The sequence below is a fragment of the Meles meles genome, chromosome 2, assembly GCF_922984935.1.
Source record: "Meles meles chromosome 2, mMelMel3.1 paternal haplotype, whole genome shotgun sequence".
NCBI lineage: Eukaryota > Metazoa > Chordata > Mammalia > Carnivora > Mustelidae > Meles > Meles meles.
In genome coordinates, this window is record NC_060067.1 from 151,282,155 (window position 1) to 151,304,255 (window position 22,101).

Consider the following 22,101-nt stretch of genomic DNA (forward strand, 5'->3'; position numbering starts at 1 on the left):
ACTGAAAACTGAGTTTAACAAGTTTGCAGGACACAGATTAAGAGACAATATGACTTACAATAGCATTAAAAATGAAATACTTATGATTATATTTGACAAACTATGCCTAAGACATCAATACTCAAAACTACAAACCTTTGTTATAAAAAAAAAATGACCTAATAAATGAGATATACCAACTGGTAGATCGGAAGGTTAACTATTGTCATGATGCAATTATCCCCACATTGATCTATAGATTAAAGACAATCCAAACAAAATTCCAGAAGGCTTTTTGGCTAGAGATTGAAGAGTTGGTTCTAAAATTCACATGGAAATGCAAAGGATCTTGAATAGCTAAAACAACATTGAAAAAGAACAAAACTGGAGAACTTATACTACTTGACATCCAGACATTATATTGCTACAGTAAACATGACAGTGGGTATTGATGCCAAGACAGACAAACAGATCAATAGGATACAACAAAGTACAGAAACAAGGACCTCCATATATGGCCAACTGATTTTTGACAATGATTTAAAGGCAATTTAGTAGAAATGATAGTCTTTTCAACAAATGGTGCCGGAACAATTGGATATCCATATGCAAAAGAGATAAAAAAAGAAGCAAAAACTGGAAGAACTAAATGAGAGAAATAGAAAAATCTACAATTATAATTGGATATTGTAATACTCCTCTCAGTAATTCATAAAGCATGTAGATAGTTGAGTAAGAAAATTTTGAAAACTGCCAACCTTTTCAACCAACTTGATTTAATTAAAACTGTAAAAATTAATAAAAAGAAAACTCATTTAGAATGGCATCGGGAAACTAACAGGGGGAGCTGTCATGTCCAGCCCTTGTTGTCAATTGTAAATCCAAAAGGAAAAGACAGACCTTGCAAGTCAATAGTACGATTATCCTAGCAGGAGGAAGAAAGATTTCTTCCTACCCTGGTAACAGTCTAGCCAATAAGAGACAGTCACAGCTCAGCCAATGAAAAGTGATGATATTTTGAACTCCCAGCTTACTCCAAAGGACTTTTAGTTTATAACAGTCGCCTTTTCTCTGTAAAAAAGCGTTTCTTTCCTTTGTTCTCTGGGACTTGCCCATGGTTTAGCAGGAGCTTGCTTGTTCTGGGTTGAAATTCTCAGCTATTCACGAATAAACCTATTTTTGTTGGTAAATAACTGGCAGTTTTATTTTGAAGGTTAACAAAACGTATAACCTTCAATACGGGAGTCCACATTATTTCTATGGGCACACTGAACACTCACCACAATAGACTGCATGTTAGATCATAAGCTGAGTCTCAATACTTTCGAAATCACAGAGTGAATTCCATTGCCACAAGAGAATTAGATGAGAAATCAGTAATGGGAAGATGATTGAAAAACCCTAACTATTGGAAACTGGACAACATATTATTAAGTAGTTCATAAATCAAAGAAGAAATCACAAGAGAAAGTAGGAAATATTTTGAAATGATTACTAATAAAACATATAAAAAGTTGTGAAATGCAGGCAAAACAGTTTATAAGGGAAATTTATAGCTTTAATGCTTATATTCCACCTTAGGAAGCTAGAAAAAAGATATTAAGCACAAGGTAAGGAGATAGAAAATAATTAAGGTAAAAGCAGAAATCTATGAAATAGAAAATGAGCAAATAGAGAAATCAGTAAAACCAAAAGTTGTGTTGTTAAAATAGTCAGTAACACTGACAAACCACTAGTTAGGGTGATCAAGGGAAAAAGAGTAGATGCAAAATACTAATAACAGGAATGAAAGTAGGGAGGGGGAGGAGGGAATACTAGGGCTCTTACAGTCTTGGAAAGGATACAAAGGGTATATTATGAACAATACACTTATTGTGACAATAAAATTTTTTGACAATAAATTTGATCACTTAGATGAAATGCATGAATTTCTTGAAATTGCCAGAACAGATTCAATAAAAAATAGAAAATTGGAATGGCTTGAATTTGTAATAAAACCTTTCCTGAGGGACTCTTGGCTGGTTCAGTTGGTATAGCATGTGACTCTTAATCTCAGGTTTGTAAGTTTGAGTCCCAGGTTGGGCATGGAGCCTACTTAAAAATAATAAAATAGGGGCGCCTGGGTGGCTCAGTGGGTTAAAGCCTCTGCCTTTGGCTCAGGTCATGATCTCAGGGTCCTGGGATCGAGCCCCACGTAGGGCTCTCTGCTCCGCGGGGAGCCTGCTTCCTCCTCTCTCTCTGCCTGCCTCTCTGCCTGGTTGTGATTTCTTTCTGTCAAATAAATAAAATATTTAAAAAAAATAATAATAAAATAATTAAGATATTTCCCTAAATCAATCTCCAGGTCATGTTGGCTTCACTGCTACATTCTAGCAAACTGAAGCAAAATTTAGTTTTGAGGTGCCTGTAGAAGGCTTAAGCACATAACATTTTAAAGGTTGTATAGATCTTGAGATTACCAAATACCTACTGGACAGACCGTGGGATATGAAATTAGAATATCTAGTTTCTCATCTGCTTCAGTTACTTCATAGTTATACAACCTTGGAAATTATGTTAATTGTCTCAGAAAACATCTATGGCACAGGTTATTGGGGAGAACCAAAATATATGTGAGGGTAGTTTTATACTATAAAGTACTCACATATATGACAATATTAATATTTAAAAAATAACAAGCTGTCTTTTCACAGGCTTTACCATAATTAATTTTTTAGCATAATTAATCTTTTATGATGATGGTGGTTGTTTGGGGGGAACTTATGATTATCTTGTCTGGGCTTGTCCAATACAGGGAAAAGAAATAGGATTTCTGCACAGTCAACTTTAGGTATTCAGGTTGGCTTGGGTAATTAACACAAAATACGCAGGAGGGTACCTGGCCTAAACACCCTAGAAAATTATATCAAGCCAGAGGCAGGTTTTTTCTTTCAAGTTTTCTAAGATAAGGGGCCATGTAATCATATATGTGGCCAGGGTCACATTTCACTTTCAGAGTCCTTTTGTGATTCTGCTTCACACTGTGATTGGATATTTGTAGCCAAGGAATTCACTCTGTATCTGAAGTTTTGGGCATGAGGATGCATTCCAGTTCACCAACCTGGAAAGTCTTTAACCACCACCCCCATTTCTTTTTTTTTGTGGAGGCTTTATCACTTAGGCACAATTGATTAATCCTTGGCCATTGGTGATTGATTCAACCTCCTGTACCCTCTCCCCTTACTGGAAATCAGAGGGCGGGACCAACCCTCTATCCATGGTTGGTTCAAAATCGCATCACTAACATAAACTCAGTGGTTGAAAGGAGCTTGTCGTGAATAGTAAGACACCCATTTCACCTCTGTGGCTCTGAAGTCACTTAAGGAACAGAGGACACTGAGACCAAATAGAACAAACGATGCTCCCATTGTTCTTATCACTTAGGAAATTCCAAGGGTTTGGGGAGCTGTAAGCAAGAAACTGTGTCTGGAGGACCAAAATGTATATATATTATCAATCACAAAGGATTACTACCTTAGTTTTACACCCATAAATCACTCTGCAATTTGAAACAGTAATTGGCAATTCTGGGTTGTTAGATATTTTTCCCAAGATGGCAGCACATCCAGCCCGACTTTTACAGTTGTCTTAGGCTCATGTAGAAGCTTTCTATTTGAAACCTTTAAAATGTCTATTAGCTACTATTTGGAATAGTGGGGGTTCCTACGTTCAACAAATGTCATCAGAGGCTTGCCATCCCTTGTATGGGATTTTACCAGGGAATGCAATGTGATCGTTAATTAGCAGAACTCCATGTCCCTTAGGTCCCTTATTCCCCAACCTGGTTTCCGCTGTCTTTCTTACGTTCACCTACAATATAAAGTTTACTTTTGTAGAAGGAAATCCTGCCATGTGTGAGCCAGGAGGATATTAAACTAAATGAAATAAGCCAAACTTAAAAAGACAAATAGTGCATTATCTCATTTACACGAGGAACCGAAAAAGGTAGAACTCATAGAGGCAGAGAGTAGAATGGCCGTTACTAGGGACTGGAAGGTGAGAGAAATGGGAAAATGCTGGTCAAATGGTATAAACTTTCACTTAAACAGGATGCATAAGTTCTGGAGATCTAATGTACAACACGATGACTACAATTAATAATACCACGCTGTGTACCGAAAATTTGCAGAGAGTAGATTTTCAGTGTTCTTACCACACGCTTGCGTGCATGTGCACACACAGTAACCATGAGGTGATGAACGTGTTAATTAGTTTGATTGTGGGGATCATTTCACAATTCATAAGGACATCAAAACATCACATTGTACTCCTTAAATACACACAATTTTTACTTGTCAATTATATCTTAAATAAAGCTGGAAAAAAAGAAAGTTTACTTTTGTGACAATTGCTTGTTATTTCAAGAAAGCTGTGTTAGGAGCTGAATTAATTGGGAAAGCTGTTGTACCAAGAAGACAGGGAGGGCCTTCAGCAGAACTGCCTTTAGGCTGTGCTGAGCAGGGGCAGGTCTCGGACAGGATGGGTTGGAGGTGAGCCTTCCCTGCCTTCTCTGGGAACTTTCTGCCTCAGCTCCTAGCTTCAGCACCACCCACAGTCTGGGTATCGCCTCCTTTGCTTAACCTTTCCCTGCAAGGGTGGGTGGGGGTGGGGTAGATTGGGAAAAAGCCTCAGCTGCTGCTTTAAGCACCCCACACAATTAATGGGCAGCTCCAGCTGGTGTCCTGAAAGATGGACTGAAATCCTACACTTTTTTTTCTTATGATCGAATTGATTTGGCATCCACTTCCAGGGTTACTCTAGTTTTTAAGAAAATGTTCATCTGGGATATCAAGGGCCACTCGGGTACAGCAGAAGGCTGTGTGTCAGGATCAGAGACAAATCCAGAGCCTGCTACCATGGGGAGGCTAGTTTCTAGGAAGCCCATTTCTGGACACCATCTTGCACCCCAAGAGACTTTCAAATGAGTAGAAGTCTTCCCTGAGTTAACTTGAGGAGCTCCTGGTCCACCCTGAAAGAAAGGAGTTTGGAGAGATGTCTGCTCTGATCATAGGTCTTTAGACCATTCAAAGGTTATGCTGATGGTCAAAAAAAATGAACTCTGAGTGTACTTGACAAGACTGTCTCAGATCCTCTTACTTCACTTCTATGTTTCATTTCAGGCTCCACTCCTTGAAACTCTAGCTTCCAACCATCATTGCTTTCCCAGTCTTGACTTGGAAGACTCCCTTAGATATGGCTTACATTCATTTTCTTTCTCTTCCTACTTGTTCTTGCTAGAGATAACATCTGGCCAGGTGCCATCCTAAGTAGGCTCTTCACAAATCAGGTTGCTTTGCCAATCCTCTGTCTAGGCTTGCCAGGACTAACCTACAGTGAGTGGTGGGGCAGAGGGAGTCAGTTTATGCCAGGAAATGCATTTGCAAGTGGGGAGGTGATGATGGTGAACTAAAAGAAGTCCCACCAGCACTCTCCAATCTTTCCTGAGGTGGGAGATTCAGCAGCTTCCACTCAAGAGACATGAGGGCAGCAGGGTACCAGGAGGACCAGAGTTCAGTGAAGGAACACGGTGCCAGGGAATTTTGCAAGGACTCTGATAATATAGGCTAGTTTGTCTAGGACATCAAGAGTATCAGGAAGGCATGTTGGATGACCTTGAAGATCAGCACTGCGAGGAAACACAGTGCATCGTGGACAGGAGAGCAAAGATGAGACTGATGATCAGAATCTTGCATTTGGGATGGACGGTGGATGACAATAGGATGTGAGGCTTGGCAGTACTGGTTGGTGCAGTGGAGATGTCAGATGACCCTAAGGCCTGAAAAAGCTGAAAAGTTGTCTTCAGCAGTGTGCTAAGTAATCTTGGAGGTCTCAGTGTCCAAGGAGACACAGTAAGTATAAAGTGAAGCCAATTTTTTTATGAGGTTTTTTGCTCAAGTGATTGGGAGACAGTGTTGGGCATCCCTCAGGACACTCATCTTGTAATATGCCACTTTGCACTGTGTATAGCTCAGGGATGAATCCCCCCTCACTGCACTGCAGAAAAGTGGAAGAGAAAAAAATTTCGAGAAGGCCTATGGCAAGAGGAATTTTCCTCCTACACATCTGCAAGGTAAAAAGAAAACGACTTCATCCAAAAGATGCAACGTTTTACCTCTAGGTCCTTTCACTCTTGGCAGAATAGATATGGAGAATTTATCTGTACAGAACTTGACCAAGAAAATGAGCTGGAGGTCTCTGAGGGAACAGGCCTCTACCTGTTGTTTCCATGGAATTTAAAAGGGAAATCGATGATGGGTGGACTGCACTGTCTTTCAACCCTGGAGACAAAGCTCAAGTACCCTTATTCCAGCACCTGGCTCTCAGGTTTTCCTATCTAGAAGAATTCAAGATCTTTTGGCTTTGGTTTATTTTCTAACCTTACCTATCAATTTTTTTTTTTTGGTAATGAATCTCCTTCTTCAAGCAACAGTTAACACAGAATCACAATACATGAAACAAAAAACCTCAGAATTTTATTAGCATATATTTATTTTATAACTTCCTGTTTACAACATTTTACTTTGTATACTGTCAATAACTGAAAACAATGAGGCCATTTCCATGAATACAAAAAACCTGAAATCAAGGTGTATTTGGTTGAATAGCATGGCAAAATTGTTACTTAGAAGTGATGACAAATGATACCTTTTAAAAAATGCTTCTCTTACAATCTCAGAATACTTTCCATTAAAATTATCCACCATCAGAAAATATAATTTATTGTTTCCAAGTCATATCACTAACAACAATCAACAGCTGCTGGCATACCTATCACAAAGATAACAGACAACAAGCACTCAAATGTACCAGGGGAGTTAAAATGGTTTCCAATGCGATGTGGTCACAACTTGACTGACAGATCACATATTTACTTGTTACCGCAGCACTGTTAGAACAATGAAGACAGCATGCGTTAAACATACAATAAGTATCATGAAAATCAGGAGTCTTAAGCCTTACTGAAGGCTTTCTATGTTCCAGACATCATGCTAAGTGATTCAAAGGCATTACATCATTGGAGCCTAACAACAACCCTATTCTATTACGTTCCCATTTTCTTGATAAGGAAACTGATTTTTAGAGAAGTCTGTTGTATAAAAAAAGGTACCATGATGCTATCTATCAACTAGCATTTAACTGAATGGTGCTCATTTATGCTCTCCAAGCACACATTACATCACAGGGCATGCATGTATATGATTTAAACACCTGTGAGATGCCATAACTTCTTTAATCTTTAAACAATTGAGAGAAATCCAGATATGTGCTCAGATATCACAAGAGAATGTTCCTTCCAAGATCTGCACAAGGTCCCTCTGGAAACATCAGGGAGCCTGTGGGTGAATGCCAGTGTGAGGACGTTTGTATATCAACAACACAGCTTGAATCGACCTGTTTTTCAGTAGAGATGAGAAGACTTCAAAATACATTTTAAAGATGGAACTCCTGAAAAATCTCTGCAGAACTATGGAGCACAACTTGAAAATCACAATGGTAGTGGCCAGAGGATTACCAAGAGACAGAAAGTTCTAGACTTCTATCTCAGCTCTGCCACTTGTTATTATTTCAATACTGAGGAGACCGCTTAACTCATCTGAGCTTCGTCTTCTCTTTCAAAAAAGGCAAAATGGTAGCGTACTGGGATTGCTGTGTACAATAAATACAATAGATACATGTGAAACACCTGGGACATAACAGACCCTCAATAAACATGAGCTCCTTTCCTTTCCTCCATCCCCTTTGTTGCCAATAAAAATCTTCTCTTACCAGAACGGTCTGCTCACTAAATCCAATCCTCCCTCTTTTGCATGCCTTCCCATAATGCCCACTCTTTCTTGAAGGTGTCTGGCACACGGTAGATCTCTTGCAACAGGGATTAGGCCGAGTCATCTGTGCCTTGGGGGCCTAACACAGTGCCTGGAACTGTCCATCTGCCATCTAGCGGAGAAGTGGAGGAGTGCATCCCAAGTAAAGAAAAGAAACATCACGGGAGGTGGTTGTATTCATTTCGCAATGGTGCGTCTACTGGTGTGGTGACTTATTTACACATGGTTATTTAGCTTCTCCCATGCCGCCACCAAGCCACATCTTCAAGGAGGTGGTAAGCTCCCCGAGAGCACCACCCAGGCTCTTAGATTTAGTATCCTGACCTCCTCACACTGCTAGGCACTCAGAAGGTGCTGATTTGAGAAGGGAAATCACCTGACAAGTCCAAGAGCTTCTATTTTTAAATAAATTACAAACGATTTTTTTCCTCACATCTTTTTTTTTTTTTTTTTTTTTTTAAATGGTAGGGGTAAAATTTGGTCTGTCTGGGAGACCTCAAGTGCCTCAGATTCCTTCAGGCTTCCTAGCTCATATTTGGAATTGAATCCGGTGTTTCTTCTCATCATCCATGCAGGGTCCAAGAAACTTTCGGATAATTTTTTCTGAGAAGGAAGCATTAAGACCTGGCTCCAAGCCTCGATTTCAGTTGCATACATTTAACGACAAAAAGAGCGACGTGGTCTCAGCTGGATAAAGCGAATGTCCCTAGGCACGCTGGCCGTGGGTCCTGTGCTGAGCTGATTTTTAGTCGTCTGCCTCGTGATCCCAGCGGCCATAGCCATCCCCTTCATCGCGCTCTTCAGTATTCTCCTTTTCAAAAGAGGCCTCTTCCTCCTCTTCCTCCCGGATTACCTTCATTAGCTCAAGGAAGCTGGGAGGCGGGCCCTGATCCTTCAGCTCCCTCAGCCTGCACCAAAGGACCTCACTGAGGTTGGCTCCCGCCATCACCTGCTCCAGGCGGACCTGGTCTGCGATGTTCCTGGGGATGGCTCTTTTCTCCACTGCTCGCCGGAGCAGGGTTTCTAACCGCAATAGGTAGGCTGAGACCTTCTCCCCCTCCTCCTGATAGGTCTTCAGGTACTTCACCTGGGAGGTCCTGCGGCTCTCCAGGCTTCCGAACACTTGCTTAAACGCCTCCAAACACTCTTCTACGCTGATGGCCTCGTTGTCTGCCTGCACTATGTGCATGAGGTCCAGGGCAGGGCCGCGCAGGCTTTCCATCAACCACCTTTTCTTTTCTGCCTCCGCTACCGGCCACTCTTTGACGATCTCAGTGGCTTGTTCCAACCAGATTTCAAAGGGCTCTTCCTCGGGAGCAGGCACGGCACTCCCCGAGAACACTCTCAGTTTCCGGTATCTCATGGGCAGCAGAGGCTGCGGGGCATGTGCTATCGCCTGTCCCAACCAATGCGCCAATAACTCTGGCGATACGCAGGGCACGGTGGCTGGAGTCACCCCCTCATGCCCGAGGGCTCGGAACATCCCAGAGACTGTCTGCCCCTCTTTTTCCAGAAATAGGTTCAGTCGTTCAAGAAATTCCGTGTCCTGGTTAGGGGTCTTGAAGACTACTTTCCAGATCCCCCCCTTTCCCTGAACCTCACTGGGGATCACCGAGATGTCAGTATCTTCCATAAGCTCTAGTAAGACCGCATTGGCATTCTCCTGCTTCCTGAATATTTTGCCAAGCAGTCTATACCTGCCCAGAGACTTCAAAGACTCCTGGAGGACCTCCTGAATCTCAGCCTCATTACAGTCCACTGGTATCCCCATAACCATCAGTGACTTCTGTTCATCCACGCTCATGATCCTGCACCAGTCCTCCAACAGGGCCAGTGCCATGGTCCCGGTATTCCCTCGCTCTAACTCTGCAGCTACCAACTCCTTTGTGGTGCAGATACACGCTGCAGTAGGACTCAGAATATCCTGGGTGAGCTCCTGAACTTCTACTTCCAGGGTCCTAGGCCACTCCCCCAGCAGTCCCCAAGTCTTGGGGACCAATAACCCTTACTCATGCAGTGGCAAGAACTCAGCACTGCCAGTTCTGTCTCTAGACCTGAGCCAAGATGGCTGACTGGGTATCTCGGTAATGCCAGCACCACTCCCTGTGCCTCTGCAGTCCAGGGGCTGCTGTGGCTCTCCTCCCGAAGCTAGCAGCCACGTGGTGGTGTTGACCCTTCTCCAATGGCCTCAGCCACCTGCAAGAGCTGCTCTCGCTAGCCACTGGGAAAGGCCTCCACTCTGGCACCCAGTGATCCTGAAGAGAAGTGTCCCAGCAAGGTGGCCTGGACTCCTAGTGAAACAATGGTCAGTTTTACCACACAGCCCTCTCCTCCCTGGGGAGCACTGTGCTTTGGTTCAGGATGCAAGTGGGGGGTAGACCAGGGGTTCTGTATCATTTTGGATTTGCATCTGCCCCACTCTGTCAGACCTCTTCTTTGCTAAGAGTGACTTTCTTTTTTTTCTCTTGGGGGACCCTCCTGCAATCTGGCTTCCCCATCATTTGCTCATCAGGCATGCCAATTAATGTCTGATCCACGGTTGAAGACAGGACTCGAGATTTTCCCCCCGTGTGAAGAATGAAATTAGATATGGCTAGATACCTGTGTATGTGTTCCAGTTGTTCATGAGAGTCACGAGCTTATTTAGTAGCTTCTAGAAAAGGAAGGTGTCACCCATCTCCACACAATGGTGTGTCTGGGACCTTCTTAGCTCCAGCCAAGCCAAGCTGCCCTGTTACACATAAATAACAAATATATATTTATGGCTTGATGACATCCAGTGATGACTATTAATGAACTTATTTTAAAAACGACAATTCTTTACAATATAATTAAGTCTACTAAACAATATGGAGTTGTCCCATTTCTTTGATTAAAAAATCCAATTAATCACTCAAACATTTAAAACCAACTTAATATAGGTATAATAATTTAACTTATATACCATACCATACTATACTATAGGAATAATAATTTAGTATAGGTTAACCATTTTTTTAAAGATTTAATTTATTTATTTGAGAGAGAGAGAGAACAAGTGAGAAACAGAGAACAAGCAGGAGCAGAGGGAGAAAGAGAGGGAGAAGCAGAACCTCCACTGAGCAAGGAGCCCAATGCGGGGCTCCATCTCAGAACCCTGGGATCACAACCTGAGCCAAAGGCAGAGGCTTAAGCAACTGAGCCACCCAGGTGTCCCCAGGTTTAACAATTAAAAAAAAAACAAACTCAGAACCAAATATGTTAAACTTGGAATTATGAACTCTCTTTTGTTATGTGTGGTCAGACTTTGCAAATGCACAACTAGGTGTTTCTTTTGCTATGAATGTTAAAAATGCTTCATAACATTTAAGTGTGAACGGGTCATTGGAGGAAAAAGAAAAACAGGAAGCACATGTGTGGAGAGTGGTGGAGAACAGGGGATATAGGAAGGGAAGAGTTCCTACCGTCTCCCACTTACTGCCATGTGCTGTGTGTTACGGGGCTGCAAATATCCTTCTGTAGGCCTGAAACATCCCCATCAGTCCAAATGGGGTCCGAACGCCACAGATGTCAGCCCACAGCTATGCTGGCAGCTGCTCCCGCCGCAGGCACATTTTCCGAGTCTTTCTGGAAGGTGCTGAAGGCATGGCATGTGCCAGAGGGCCAGGAGGGCAAAATGCTGGATCTGACCCCCAGCCAGCAGCCCCAAGGATCTGAGCTTCTCCATGCCATACTCTCCCTTCTAAGATATGAGGGGTAACTATCCTCTCCTCATAATATTTAGAGGAAATAGGAACTGTATAAAGATATCGACTGCCCAGGAAGAAACATCTCCAAGGTCTACGTAATAAAGGCCATGTTGAGGTTAGGCTACCTTTGGCCAGCGGCTTTTTCCAGAGGTGATCTCTACCTGCAATGGAAATACTTGGACATGAAAAAAAAAAAAGTAAAAATCTTGTATTTTCTCACGTAAAGATGGGATACGTTAGAAAAGGAATCAGATATTCGCTTGAAATTGTTGGATCATTTAGCTAGATAGTGACCTTGGCCAAAGTGCCTCACTCTCCCTAAATCTGTTTCCTGCTCTGGAAATGCGTGATGGTAAAAGCACTCCTCTCATGGGCTTGCTCTGGGTAGGAAATGATGTAATTTCTTTCTTTCTTTTTTTTTTTTTAAAGATTTTATTTATTTATTTGACAGAGAGAGATCACAAGTAGGCAGAGAGGCAGGCAGAGAGAGAGAGGGAAGCAGGCTCCCTGCCGAGCAAAGAGCCCGATGTGGGGCTTGATCCCAGGATCCTGAGATCATGACCTGAGTCAAAGGCAGAGGCTTAACCCACTGAGCCACCCAGGTGCCCCGGAAATGATGTAATTTCTGTGGAAGCACGTTATTCAAAACCGAAGCACATCGGGTGCAAAGTCCAAATGCCTGCCCTGGATCTCTCGGGCCCCTCCACACAAATATTTTTCCCCTCTCGCAGTCTCCTGTTCTCAGCTGGGTCCTCCTTCCCACCCGTAATGGTGGGCTCGTCTTCAAACTGTGACTGGTTGTCCTCCAAATTTAACTCCATTCCCCAAACTGTCCCTCACGATGGGGGGTGGGGTGGGGAGGTATCTGAACTTATCCATCCAGGGGCAAAGGCTGACAATGGGAATGGATCCTCAGTCGCACTACACTGCGCGACGGTCTTGCAGTATACAGCTTCTCCTAACCCAAACCCACCCTGGTTACTGAGCATGCCCAGATCTCCCTCTCCAGCAGCCAAAGGATGGGCATCTTTCCTGCAGGATTTTGCCACTATGGAAAGAGGGGCGGGGCTGTAATCGACCAGAGGCAGGGACTGATACATGGAAAAGACGTGGGGACAGGAAAAAGCAATGAAGGACTCTCAGAAACCGAGTTACCGGCACAAATCAAAATGCCCCTTATCTACGCACCAACCCAGTAGCTGTGGCTGGTTTAGCTGCACTACACACCAAGTCCACACACCTTTCCCCGGCGTGGCCTCACACAATTCAAGGCACCATCACAGACTGCACCCCATCTCCTACCCCACCACTGGACTCGCACGCACGCACTTTACATCCCAGGCACTTGGCATCTGGCAACCAGGGAAACCCCGCGGCTCTGGCGCAGTGCGCCACGCGGGCGGGGGAGCAAGGAGGGGCACTCTGGGCGCCGAGGGCTGGGGACTTGGGGAGTGGACTTCAATCTGCGTCTTACCCTCTTTTTTGGCAAGGAAGAAGGGGCGGAAGATACCAAATCAAGACAATCTCTGGGGCCCTTCTTGATGCAGTGGCGCAGTTACTGTACTTGACGCCTTTGGGCAATAGAACAGGTTTCATCCCACTCTTACTACAACTTGCAGTTCGGTGCCAGAATTTGCAGACTGCACTTTTTGCTACACTCCCACGGCGCGCAGACCTCTGTCTTTACACACACACACACACACACACACACACACACACACACACACACACACCGCCCGCCGCGTTTGCTACGCCCTTCTGCATTTCTCCCCGCCAGGCTAGGCGCCCCCAACCACTGGGGGTGCGGTGAGGGAGAACCTTTTCGTTTCAATCTCTGCGTAGCCCACCAAGGCCCGCGGGTAACCAGGTTTCGTATCCCGTGCATCGTTAAGGCCCCCACCTCTCCATACAGTCTGCGCCATCCCTTCCCCATCGTCAGGGCTGCCCCGTCGTCCTCCCCGGGTGTCCAGGCGTCAGTCGGTTCGTCCCCTTTTCCCCATCCATCAGCTTACACCCTGGGTAAAGGGGAGGAAGCCCTCTTTCTGGTGGACCCTTGCCCCTGGCCCATCTCTGCAATGCGGAAGGGGGAGAAGACTGCTGGGCCAGGCAGGTGTGGGAGAGAGGCGCAGAAGCTAGGGGCTGCGCCCTCGGGTCTTCGCCCCTGCGTACCCTGCCCCATACTTACCCTGGCGCGGAAAGCGGTCAGCAGGCCCTGCGCTCCGCATCCATTAGCGGGTGGTCTGGCCGCTTCACTTCCGGAGCGCGGGGCTCTCAGAGGCCCGGCCCTCCCCTCCCTCCCCTGAGCTCCGCTCCCCTCCCCAGCGCCGCGCCCCGCCCCCGCCCCCGCCTCGCCCGCGGCTCCCTCCTCCCGCTGCTGCCTGGAACTGGCCGCCTCTCTGCTCCCGCTGCAGCAGCGGCGGCCCTCCCAGACCCAACTTTGCTGCTCGCGGGAGCTGGCTCGGCGGCGGGGGGCGTGGGCAGGGAGGGGAGAAAGCGGGGTCAGAGGGAGGGACCGGGAGGGGTGGGTCGCTCGCTCACCAGCCCTCCTTCCTTTCTGTACACCTTGCGGTAGGCAGAGAGCGGCAGTCTCGCGGCAGCCAGGGGGTTTGTGCACAGAGAGACTGATTTAGGGACCGGCAGACGGACGGACGGAGAGGACCCTCCCCGAGCTCCCGCGCCATGGCTGAGAGGAAGCAATCCGGGAAGCCGGCAGAGGACGAAGAAGTCCCTGCCTTTTTTAAAAACCTGGGCTCAGGCAGCCCCAAGCCGCGGCAGAAATTCTGTGGCATGTTCTGCCCGGTGGAAGGGTCCTCCGAGAACAAGACCATCGACTTCGACTCGTTGTCTGTGGGCCGGGGGTCGGGGCAGGTGGTGGCTCAGCAGCGGGACGTCGCCCACTTGGGCCCGGACCCGCAGCCGCCGTACTCCCGGCAGGGCCGGCGCGCCGGCGGGGAGCCATCTGTTGAATCGAGCCGGAAGGTGGAGATCCGGCGGGCCTCGGGCAAGGAAGCCTTGCAGAACATCTACGACCAGGTTGGTATGGGGGCGGGGAGGGGGTGTTCGAGACGCAGTACCAGACGTGGGGTCTCTCCTCCCTAGGCTCCCTTCCAGCTCGGTGGAGAACCGAGGATCCCAGCGTGCCCACCGTCCTGCCTCACTTGAATATTGCATCCTCAAATCTGTACATGCACCCCGCCCTACTTGCCCCTTCTACGTACAGGGTGCAGAGAGGCTCGGGCGCGGCGGTGGGCGGCTGTGCGCCCACAAAGGCTGCCCGCTCCTCCCTGGGCCTGGTAGGTGGGGGGTGGGAGTAAAGGATGAACCGATCCCGATGCCCGGTTGGGGGTCGTATGGTGGTGTGGGGGAGGGTTGAACCGATTCCATTCTTCTTAAATCCTTCCGGGCGGCTTCCGATTGCAGTTGTGGCTGGGTGCCCCACCCTTTTTTGATGCATCTCGGAGCGTGCAGTGAAGGTTTAGCGTGCAGGCCCGAAGGCTCCGCGGGGTTCGGGAGGGGCGGGGGCTTCGACAGCCGCTCCCCGCCGCGCCCTGCGCCCACTCCCACTATACCCGCTCTGGCGCCCTCGGCGCTCGCGTCCGGAGCTCCGAGGCCAGGACCATGGTCAGCGCCTCCGCGGACCGCCTGGGAGGATCTTCTCGCCCTACTCCTGTTCGCGGCGTGGACGGAGGGAGGCTGTGGAGTCACCCAGGGAACCCGAGACGCTCCAAATAGCCCATGTGGAGAACAAAGTTCCGCTAAGTCTCCCAGCAAGGGCTTCCCAGAGTGCTCCCCCCCGCCGCTATTTGGGAGGCGCTTTGGGAGTGGAGACTTAGTGGATTATGTTCAAGGGGTGAAAAGAAAAGAAAGGGGGAAAATCCCTTTCATTTTGAATAGATGGTCAAAGATGGACTAGACCCCCTGTACCGTGTTAATGGAGAAACAAAGAAGATCAATTTGCGAACCTTGAATTTAGAAAATATCTGTTATCTCTGGCTATGGTGAACAGTGTGCATTTTAAGTGCGGTAGTCTTCTCACACATTTTTTTTTTTTTCTTTATCAGGGTGACCTTCATACTTGTGCATTTTCCCCCACATCCTTAATTTCTCCACCGTTAGATTACACTGTGAAATGTTTTAACACTTGTTTGCTGTTTATCTACCATGCCTACTGGTGAAGAGGAGAAATCAGTCAATGATTGATTATTGAATACCCATTGTGTGCCTTGCCTTGTGGGGCAGGGAGAAGGTTAGCTATAAAAAGTTCAAGGTGATTTCTTCTGAAGGGGCTTTCAGAGTAGTTGGGAGTGGTCTATACATATTCCCTGATTCCACCAGCATTTATTTAGTATTCAGGCTGTGTGCTTACAGTGAACGCATGGAGGACAATTAAAGAGTTGGTTATAATGGCTGGAACACGTTACTGTTTCCTGACACGGCATAGTTTTTGCAGCTTTTGACTTTTATTGCACAAATTCTAGGAAAGATAAACCATTTACTGTCATTTTCAAAAGGTGGGACAATTAATTACTTAGTTGATTCCTCCTCTCCCAGCTCTGTCCTTTGATTTATTCCATATAGGGGGTACTTGATACCCATATTTCACTATGAGTCAGCCCAAAGAACTTAATCCAGAAAACTCACCTGAATTCAAGTGATCAGACAATTGAAGCAAAAGTTTTTAAAAATATAACTAATATTGAAACGCGAGGGAGTGTGAAATACTTTCCCATGTGAACACATTGGATGAGGGCCAAACCATGATCATATAGCATCATGGTTGTGTGAGTATCCTCATCTTTAACAAGTTGTGCTGGTAATCCTAATTTCTTAAAGGGAACGGAAAAATTCTTTGATATAAGGAAGGGATTATTTTTAAAATGGCAGATCAGGGGGCAGAGTTTGAGAATGGCCACCCTTATAATAATGGCAGTGAATTAAAACTCAGGTTTCAAAGGGAGAGTTTCATTGGGTTGAATAATACATCTCTTTTCCTGTCCATCTGGAAGCTTAGATGTTTGATCATCAGCTTCTTGTATGAACACTCCCTGATTTTAATAGACATTTGAAATTGTAAACCTAAGGTGTATGGAGGGGGAGATTTGAAGAGGAAATACACAACCAGAACCCCAGCTACTTTTAGCCTCTGCAAATTCACATTGGCTTTAGTTGCCCAATTATTAGCAAAAGAGGATGATTCTGCTTGGTTTTTCTGCAGCCTTCCATGAATTTTCATTCAATCTTGCCTTATCATATAAGGGCTATTCCTGGGGGATTGGTTTCATTCATGACTAAGAGCACTTACTGGGATCAGTACTTACAGTGGTTGAATATTTCATGTCTATACAAGAGAGAAAAGGTATTTGGTGTGTGTGTGTGACAGTAGTGATTTTCAAAGGCACAGTTGGGCCCACCATTTTGATTGACTTGAGTAGCCATCACTTAATTTTCTGCTAATGAGAAACATGACTGCCAATCTCTCAGTGCATTCCTTTCTGAAGGCTTGGGACAGAGACAGGAGGAGAACTAGAGTGAGTGGGCCCTGGGGTCCCTGATTTGCACCTCTCTCCTCCCCTGAATCTGTGTTTATAGGTATTGTTAATGTATATAGGTTGGTCAGAAGTGGCTTTGTCCACCTGTTGTAGGGGGGTCTGCTGTTCTCTAGAAACACTTTGCTAGAGGAGGGAACAGTCTTCCTCAACCCATACACCATGCGGCTTGTGGGACACTGGTGTCTATATTTGCATTTACAGGTGCTAGCAGGTAATCATCAGAAAAAATGGGTGTGGCTCCAGCTGGGATGTTAGGTTTTGGTGAAGGGAAAAGCCGGTGTAGTGAATATGACTGAGGAAAGCTACCTCTTTACTCTTTTCCTTTGTGTCTTTGGCAATTTCCTCTTTGAGCTGCAGTGAGGTTAGATTGGTTACCATCTGTAAAGGACTCTGAGCCTCTTGGAAGAGAGGAGAAAGGCTGTACTATTGGCCCAGTTCCCCCTTTCTGGTGCCCAGAGGTCCCTCAGCCTCCTCCCTTCCTCTTAAGAATTCCCTTTATCCTACCTCAGACACAGTTTAACCAGGGATGCTGGATCATGAGCCTCTCTTCCAAAGTTGCTAGCAAGCTCTTCTTTCCCACAGCCACACCTATGTGGCTGGGGAGTGATTCTCCATTTCTGCAGGGCGGGTGCCAGTGAGTAAACGATATAGGAGTTCCACTGAACTTGATAAAATTCCCAGATCTGTAAACTGCTTTTTGATATTCCCTGCCATTGTGTCTCCCCTCATCCCCTCTCCAAGCTGATAACCCAAGCCACTGGTGCCCAGTGACCATGCTGCCTTCTTGCTATTCAAGGCCACTCTTACCCTATCCTGATGCTGATGCCCATTCTAGGTCTTTCTTCCTCCAAAACAAGTTCTGAAATCACTCTTCTCCTTTGCCCTCACCTCCCATTCAAAAATCCCTTCGTTGTGTTTATCTTAGCTAGAAAGACATCCCAGCGATTGAAGGCTTCTATCTGCTATGTGAATGACTGATATGTAGGTTGCCCCCAGAGATACCTGTTTGATAGTAGGCTAGCCTGTTCAACAAAATGAACATCTAGTTAGCCAGATATGTGGTAGAGCTTTGGCTGGAAGCCATGAACAAGGGCATCCATTTGATACTGTAGCGGCTACATTGTTTCAAAAGAGAGGCATAAATATGAACATTTGTATGTTCAGGATTCCAAAAAGCCCAAGACCCATCAGGGAACAAAGGGAAGAGAAAGAAATGGTGATAATCCATAACTAAAAAAATAATTGTGATGAAATACATATAACAGAGAGTTTATATTGATCATTTTTAAATATACAATTCAGTAGTGTAAATACACACCTATTGTTGTGTATTCAGTCTCCAGAACCTTCCCTTTCGCAAAACTGAACTCTGTGTCCATTAAACACTAACTCCCATTTCTCCTCCCCCCACGTCCTGGTATCAGCCATTTTACTTTCTGTCTCTATGAACTTGACTACTCTAGATACCTCCTATAAGTGGAATTGTACAGCATTTATCTTCCTGTGACTGGCTTACATCACTTAGCATAATGTCCTTAAGGTTAAACCATGTTCTAGCATGTGACAAGATTTCTTTCTTTTTTAAAGGTTGAATAATATAATTTGTTAAATTTTGATAAGTCATTGATGATTGAAAATTTGTGGCACAATTAATAGTTTTGCAATCAATTAATTGTGGGAGGAAGTAAGAAGGGTTACACTGGGAATGAAATAGACTCCTCCAGCCAGAGACCTGAATAGAAGAAAACTCTCACCAGCTAAACAGCCTCTATCATCTGTCTCCCTTGTGGCTCAAAGGTGGAGAAGAAAATTGCTGTCATTGAAGGTCCAATGGCAACATCTGGTTGAATGCCCCATAGTTCATAAACTCATGGGCCATGGGAATCAGGAATGGACTGGGCATTTTGCTACCCTTGGTAAAGATAGGCTATTTTTTCTTTTTTCTTTTTTGTTACATAAATTAACCCATTTATTACAGGCTAGCAATGTTTCAAATGGTGGAGCTTCTACTGGTCTTTCAACTTCTTTAGTCCTCTGATAGCAGAGTTTACTGTGAGGGCAGAAGTGGTGTTGCGGGTCCAGGGGCCACCGGCAACGGTTTCCATGCAGGAGCCACAGAGCCAGATCCCCACAGCTCCTCTTTTTGTCTTGGTTTCGCCACAGAAGGAGCAAGTGTATTTGGCTTGCTGGCTTATTTCACTCCCTTTCGCCATTTTCTGAAGGGAGGCTCCATAACGGGTTCTATATTTACCTATGATTCCAAACTTCTTGGTGCATCGAGCCATGCCGCTGCCAACTAGGTCTGAGCCCAGAGAGTGATAGGCCAGTTTTTCTCGTGGGTCCTTCGGTGCCAGTGCCCCTTTCTCCTTTCTTGGGAGGGTCAGAATTGACCATGGGGTTGAACGTACGCTGCCATTGGATGGTAGAGGTTGAAAGAGACCTAATGATTATTTAATCACCTCATTCTAGCAGTGGAGAAAGTGATGCCCAGAAAAATTATGCTTCATCCTCTGGAATTCTCGTGATGGTTTCAGAGAGAGTTTGGAGGCTTCTGACTGCCCAGTCCCACTGCAGTCCTACACCAGTAAAATCTTGTTATTTTGGTAACATTATATAATTCTAGAATGTACGTTTACATTCTAGATCCTATATTTTAGAATGTAGAAAATATATTATTTTGAAACTTGCCTCAACACCTTCTGATATAGGCATTTTCCCTTTTTATAAATGACACTGAGGTTTAGTGATATTTACTGACCACTCCCAAGGTCTTGCTCTGTAGTAAATGTATGACCTAGGATTTGAACCTGACTCAGTGCCATACTTCTTTTTTTTTTATTAAGATTTTATTTATTTATTTGAGATAAGGAGAGAGAGGGTGTGGGGAGGAAGGGCAAAGGGAGAAGGACAAGCAGATTCCATGCTGAGTGTGAGCCTGACATGGGGCTTGATCCCACAACCCTGAGATCATGACATAAGCTAAAATCAAGAGTTGGATGCTCAACTGATTGTGCTGCCCAAGTGCCCACCAGGGCCATACTTCTTGCACTATACCATTCTGTGGCTCCATTCCATTGCCAGAGATAGTGAGCTTAAAGGTACAATTTAGTTTTGCAGGCAAAATATTCTGTATACCATCAAACTTCGTATGTTCTATGGGGTAGGCTCTGTGCTAAATGCTTTATGTGTGCTATCTTATTAATCTTAAGGTAATTCTATTGAGTAGGTGCTACTGTTACCCTTATTTTGCAAAAGAAATATCTGAAGGTAAAAGAAACTTGCAAAGCAACTTGCTAACCAAAAGTAATAGTTGAACCCAGGTCCACGTGACTAAATAGTCTTTTAATCATTATGATGTACTGAATTGCTTTCTTTATTAATTATTCTTTTCTCATTTTATCTCCAAAGAATTAACTATTACAAAATAGTTCCGAGTGCCTACCTTTGTTTGCTTTCTGTTTTGTGGTGTACTCTTTGAAGCCATTTGTAAAAAGGACTGCTGATCTGTCTTTATGAATGTGCCCTAAGCTGCTGATATTCTGTCCATCATTTTTTTTTTTTAACCCAAGAAATGTCTTCAGATATCACTGGGACAGAGGCCCAATCTGACAGTGTGAATGACATGCCTTTCTAAGATGAGAGCAATGTGATGACAATGTAATTTTTCCACTGGATGTAAATCATGAACTACAAGCAAATAACGAGCAAGCCATCAATAAAAGCATTGGCGGATGGGCTGATGGACACGAATTTGGTTGGCTGCAGCCTGGGGCAAAGGCTGGTAGCATAGGCCAAGAGCTGCATGCAAATAGTGCCTTGAAGGGGAAGCATCTGGTCTTGAAGGTGGTGGCTTGGGGTGTGTTTCTGAGACATGTAGAGACTGCTTGCCTGGTCTCTGATTTCCAGGCAGCTCTCCAGTGGAAAGAACTCCCAAGTAGGAGTCAGGAAACCCAGCCCATAGTCCTGGCTCTTGTTCACTAGCTAAGCCATTCTGTACAGTCACCTAATCTGAGCTGTCATCAGGAGGGGCCTTGACCTCCAAGACTCCTCTCATTTCCACTAAAGGCTCTAAAAGAAAGTGATGCTGTCCCCCGGCTGTTCTTTCTTTGTTTTGTTTTGTTTCAACATTGAGATAAAATTCATATAACATCAAATCCTCCTTTAAACCATTATCATCTACAATTCAGTGACTTCTAGGACATTCACAGTCTTGTGCAACCATTTAATTGCAGAACATTTCATGGCTCCAAAAAGAAACCCCATATGCATTAAGCAGCTACTCCCCAATACTCTCTCACCCCAGCCTATGGAGGCCACAAATCCACGTTTGTCTCTGTGGATTTGGCCTGTTCTGGACATTTTGCATACATGGCATCCTACAACATGTGGCCTTTTGTGTCTGGCTTCTTTCATTCCTTGTAATGGTCTCAAGGTGAACCCTCACGATGGCGTGTGTCAGTCCTTCATTCCTTTCCATCACTGAACAATATTCCATTGTTTGTATATCTCACATTTCATTTATCCATTCACCAGTTTATGGACATTTGAGTTGTTTCCACTTTTTGGCTCTCATGAATAATACCACGGTTACCATTCTTCTACAAGTGTTGGTTTAAATATATGTTTTCAGTTCTTTTAGGAATATACCTAGGCACGGAACTTCTAGATCATACGGTATTCTGTGTTCAGCTTTTTGGGGAGCTGCCAAACCATTTCCCACAATTTTACTTCCATTTTACATTTCCACCAGCAATGTACAAGGGTTCCAATTTCTTTCTGCTCATCCTCCACAACAGTATTCCCCCCCCCCCTTTTATGGATTATAGCTGCCCCAGTGGTTGTGAAGTGGTATCTCATTGTGGTTTTGATTTGCATTTCCCCAATGGCCAAGCATCTGAGCAGCTTTTTACGTGCTTGTTGTCCATTTGCATACCTTCTTTGGAAGGATGTCTATTCGAGTGCTTTGCCACTTTAAAAAAA

The 22,101-nt window shown here is 45.0% G+C and overlaps 2 protein-coding genes across 2 annotated transcripts in view; one reads left to right on the top strand and one right to left on the bottom strand.

Moving 5' to 3' along the window:
• Nucleotides 1–8,304: 8,304 nt before the first annotated feature.
• Nucleotides 8,305–13,844, bottom strand: PNMA2 (PNMA family member 2). The gene is made up of 3 exons (XM_045986683.1): nucleotides 13,758–13,844; nucleotides 10,446–10,575; nucleotides 8,305–10,135 (listed from the first exon to the last, which is right to left on the bottom strand). Exon 3 carries the CDS (start codon nucleotides 9,682–9,684, stop codon nucleotides 8,590–8,592), a length of 1,095 nt encoding a protein of 364 aa, XP_045842639.1. The 5' UTR covers nucleotides 9,685–10,135; nucleotides 10,446–10,575; nucleotides 13,758–13,844; the 3' UTR covers nucleotides 8,305–8,589.
• A 290-nt stretch (nucleotides 13,845–14,134) lies between these two features.
• Nucleotides 14,135–22,101, top strand: part of DPYSL2 (dihydropyrimidinase like 2) — a 127,660-nt gene continuing 119,693 nt past the window's right edge. The window contains exon 1 of the mRNA XM_045994851.1: nucleotides 14,135–14,605. Within this exon, the coding sequence (XP_045850807.1) occupies nucleotides 14,252–14,605 (354 nt within the window). The 5' untranslated portion in view covers nucleotides 14,135–14,251. The remainder of the gene's footprint in view (nucleotides 14,606–22,101) is intronic.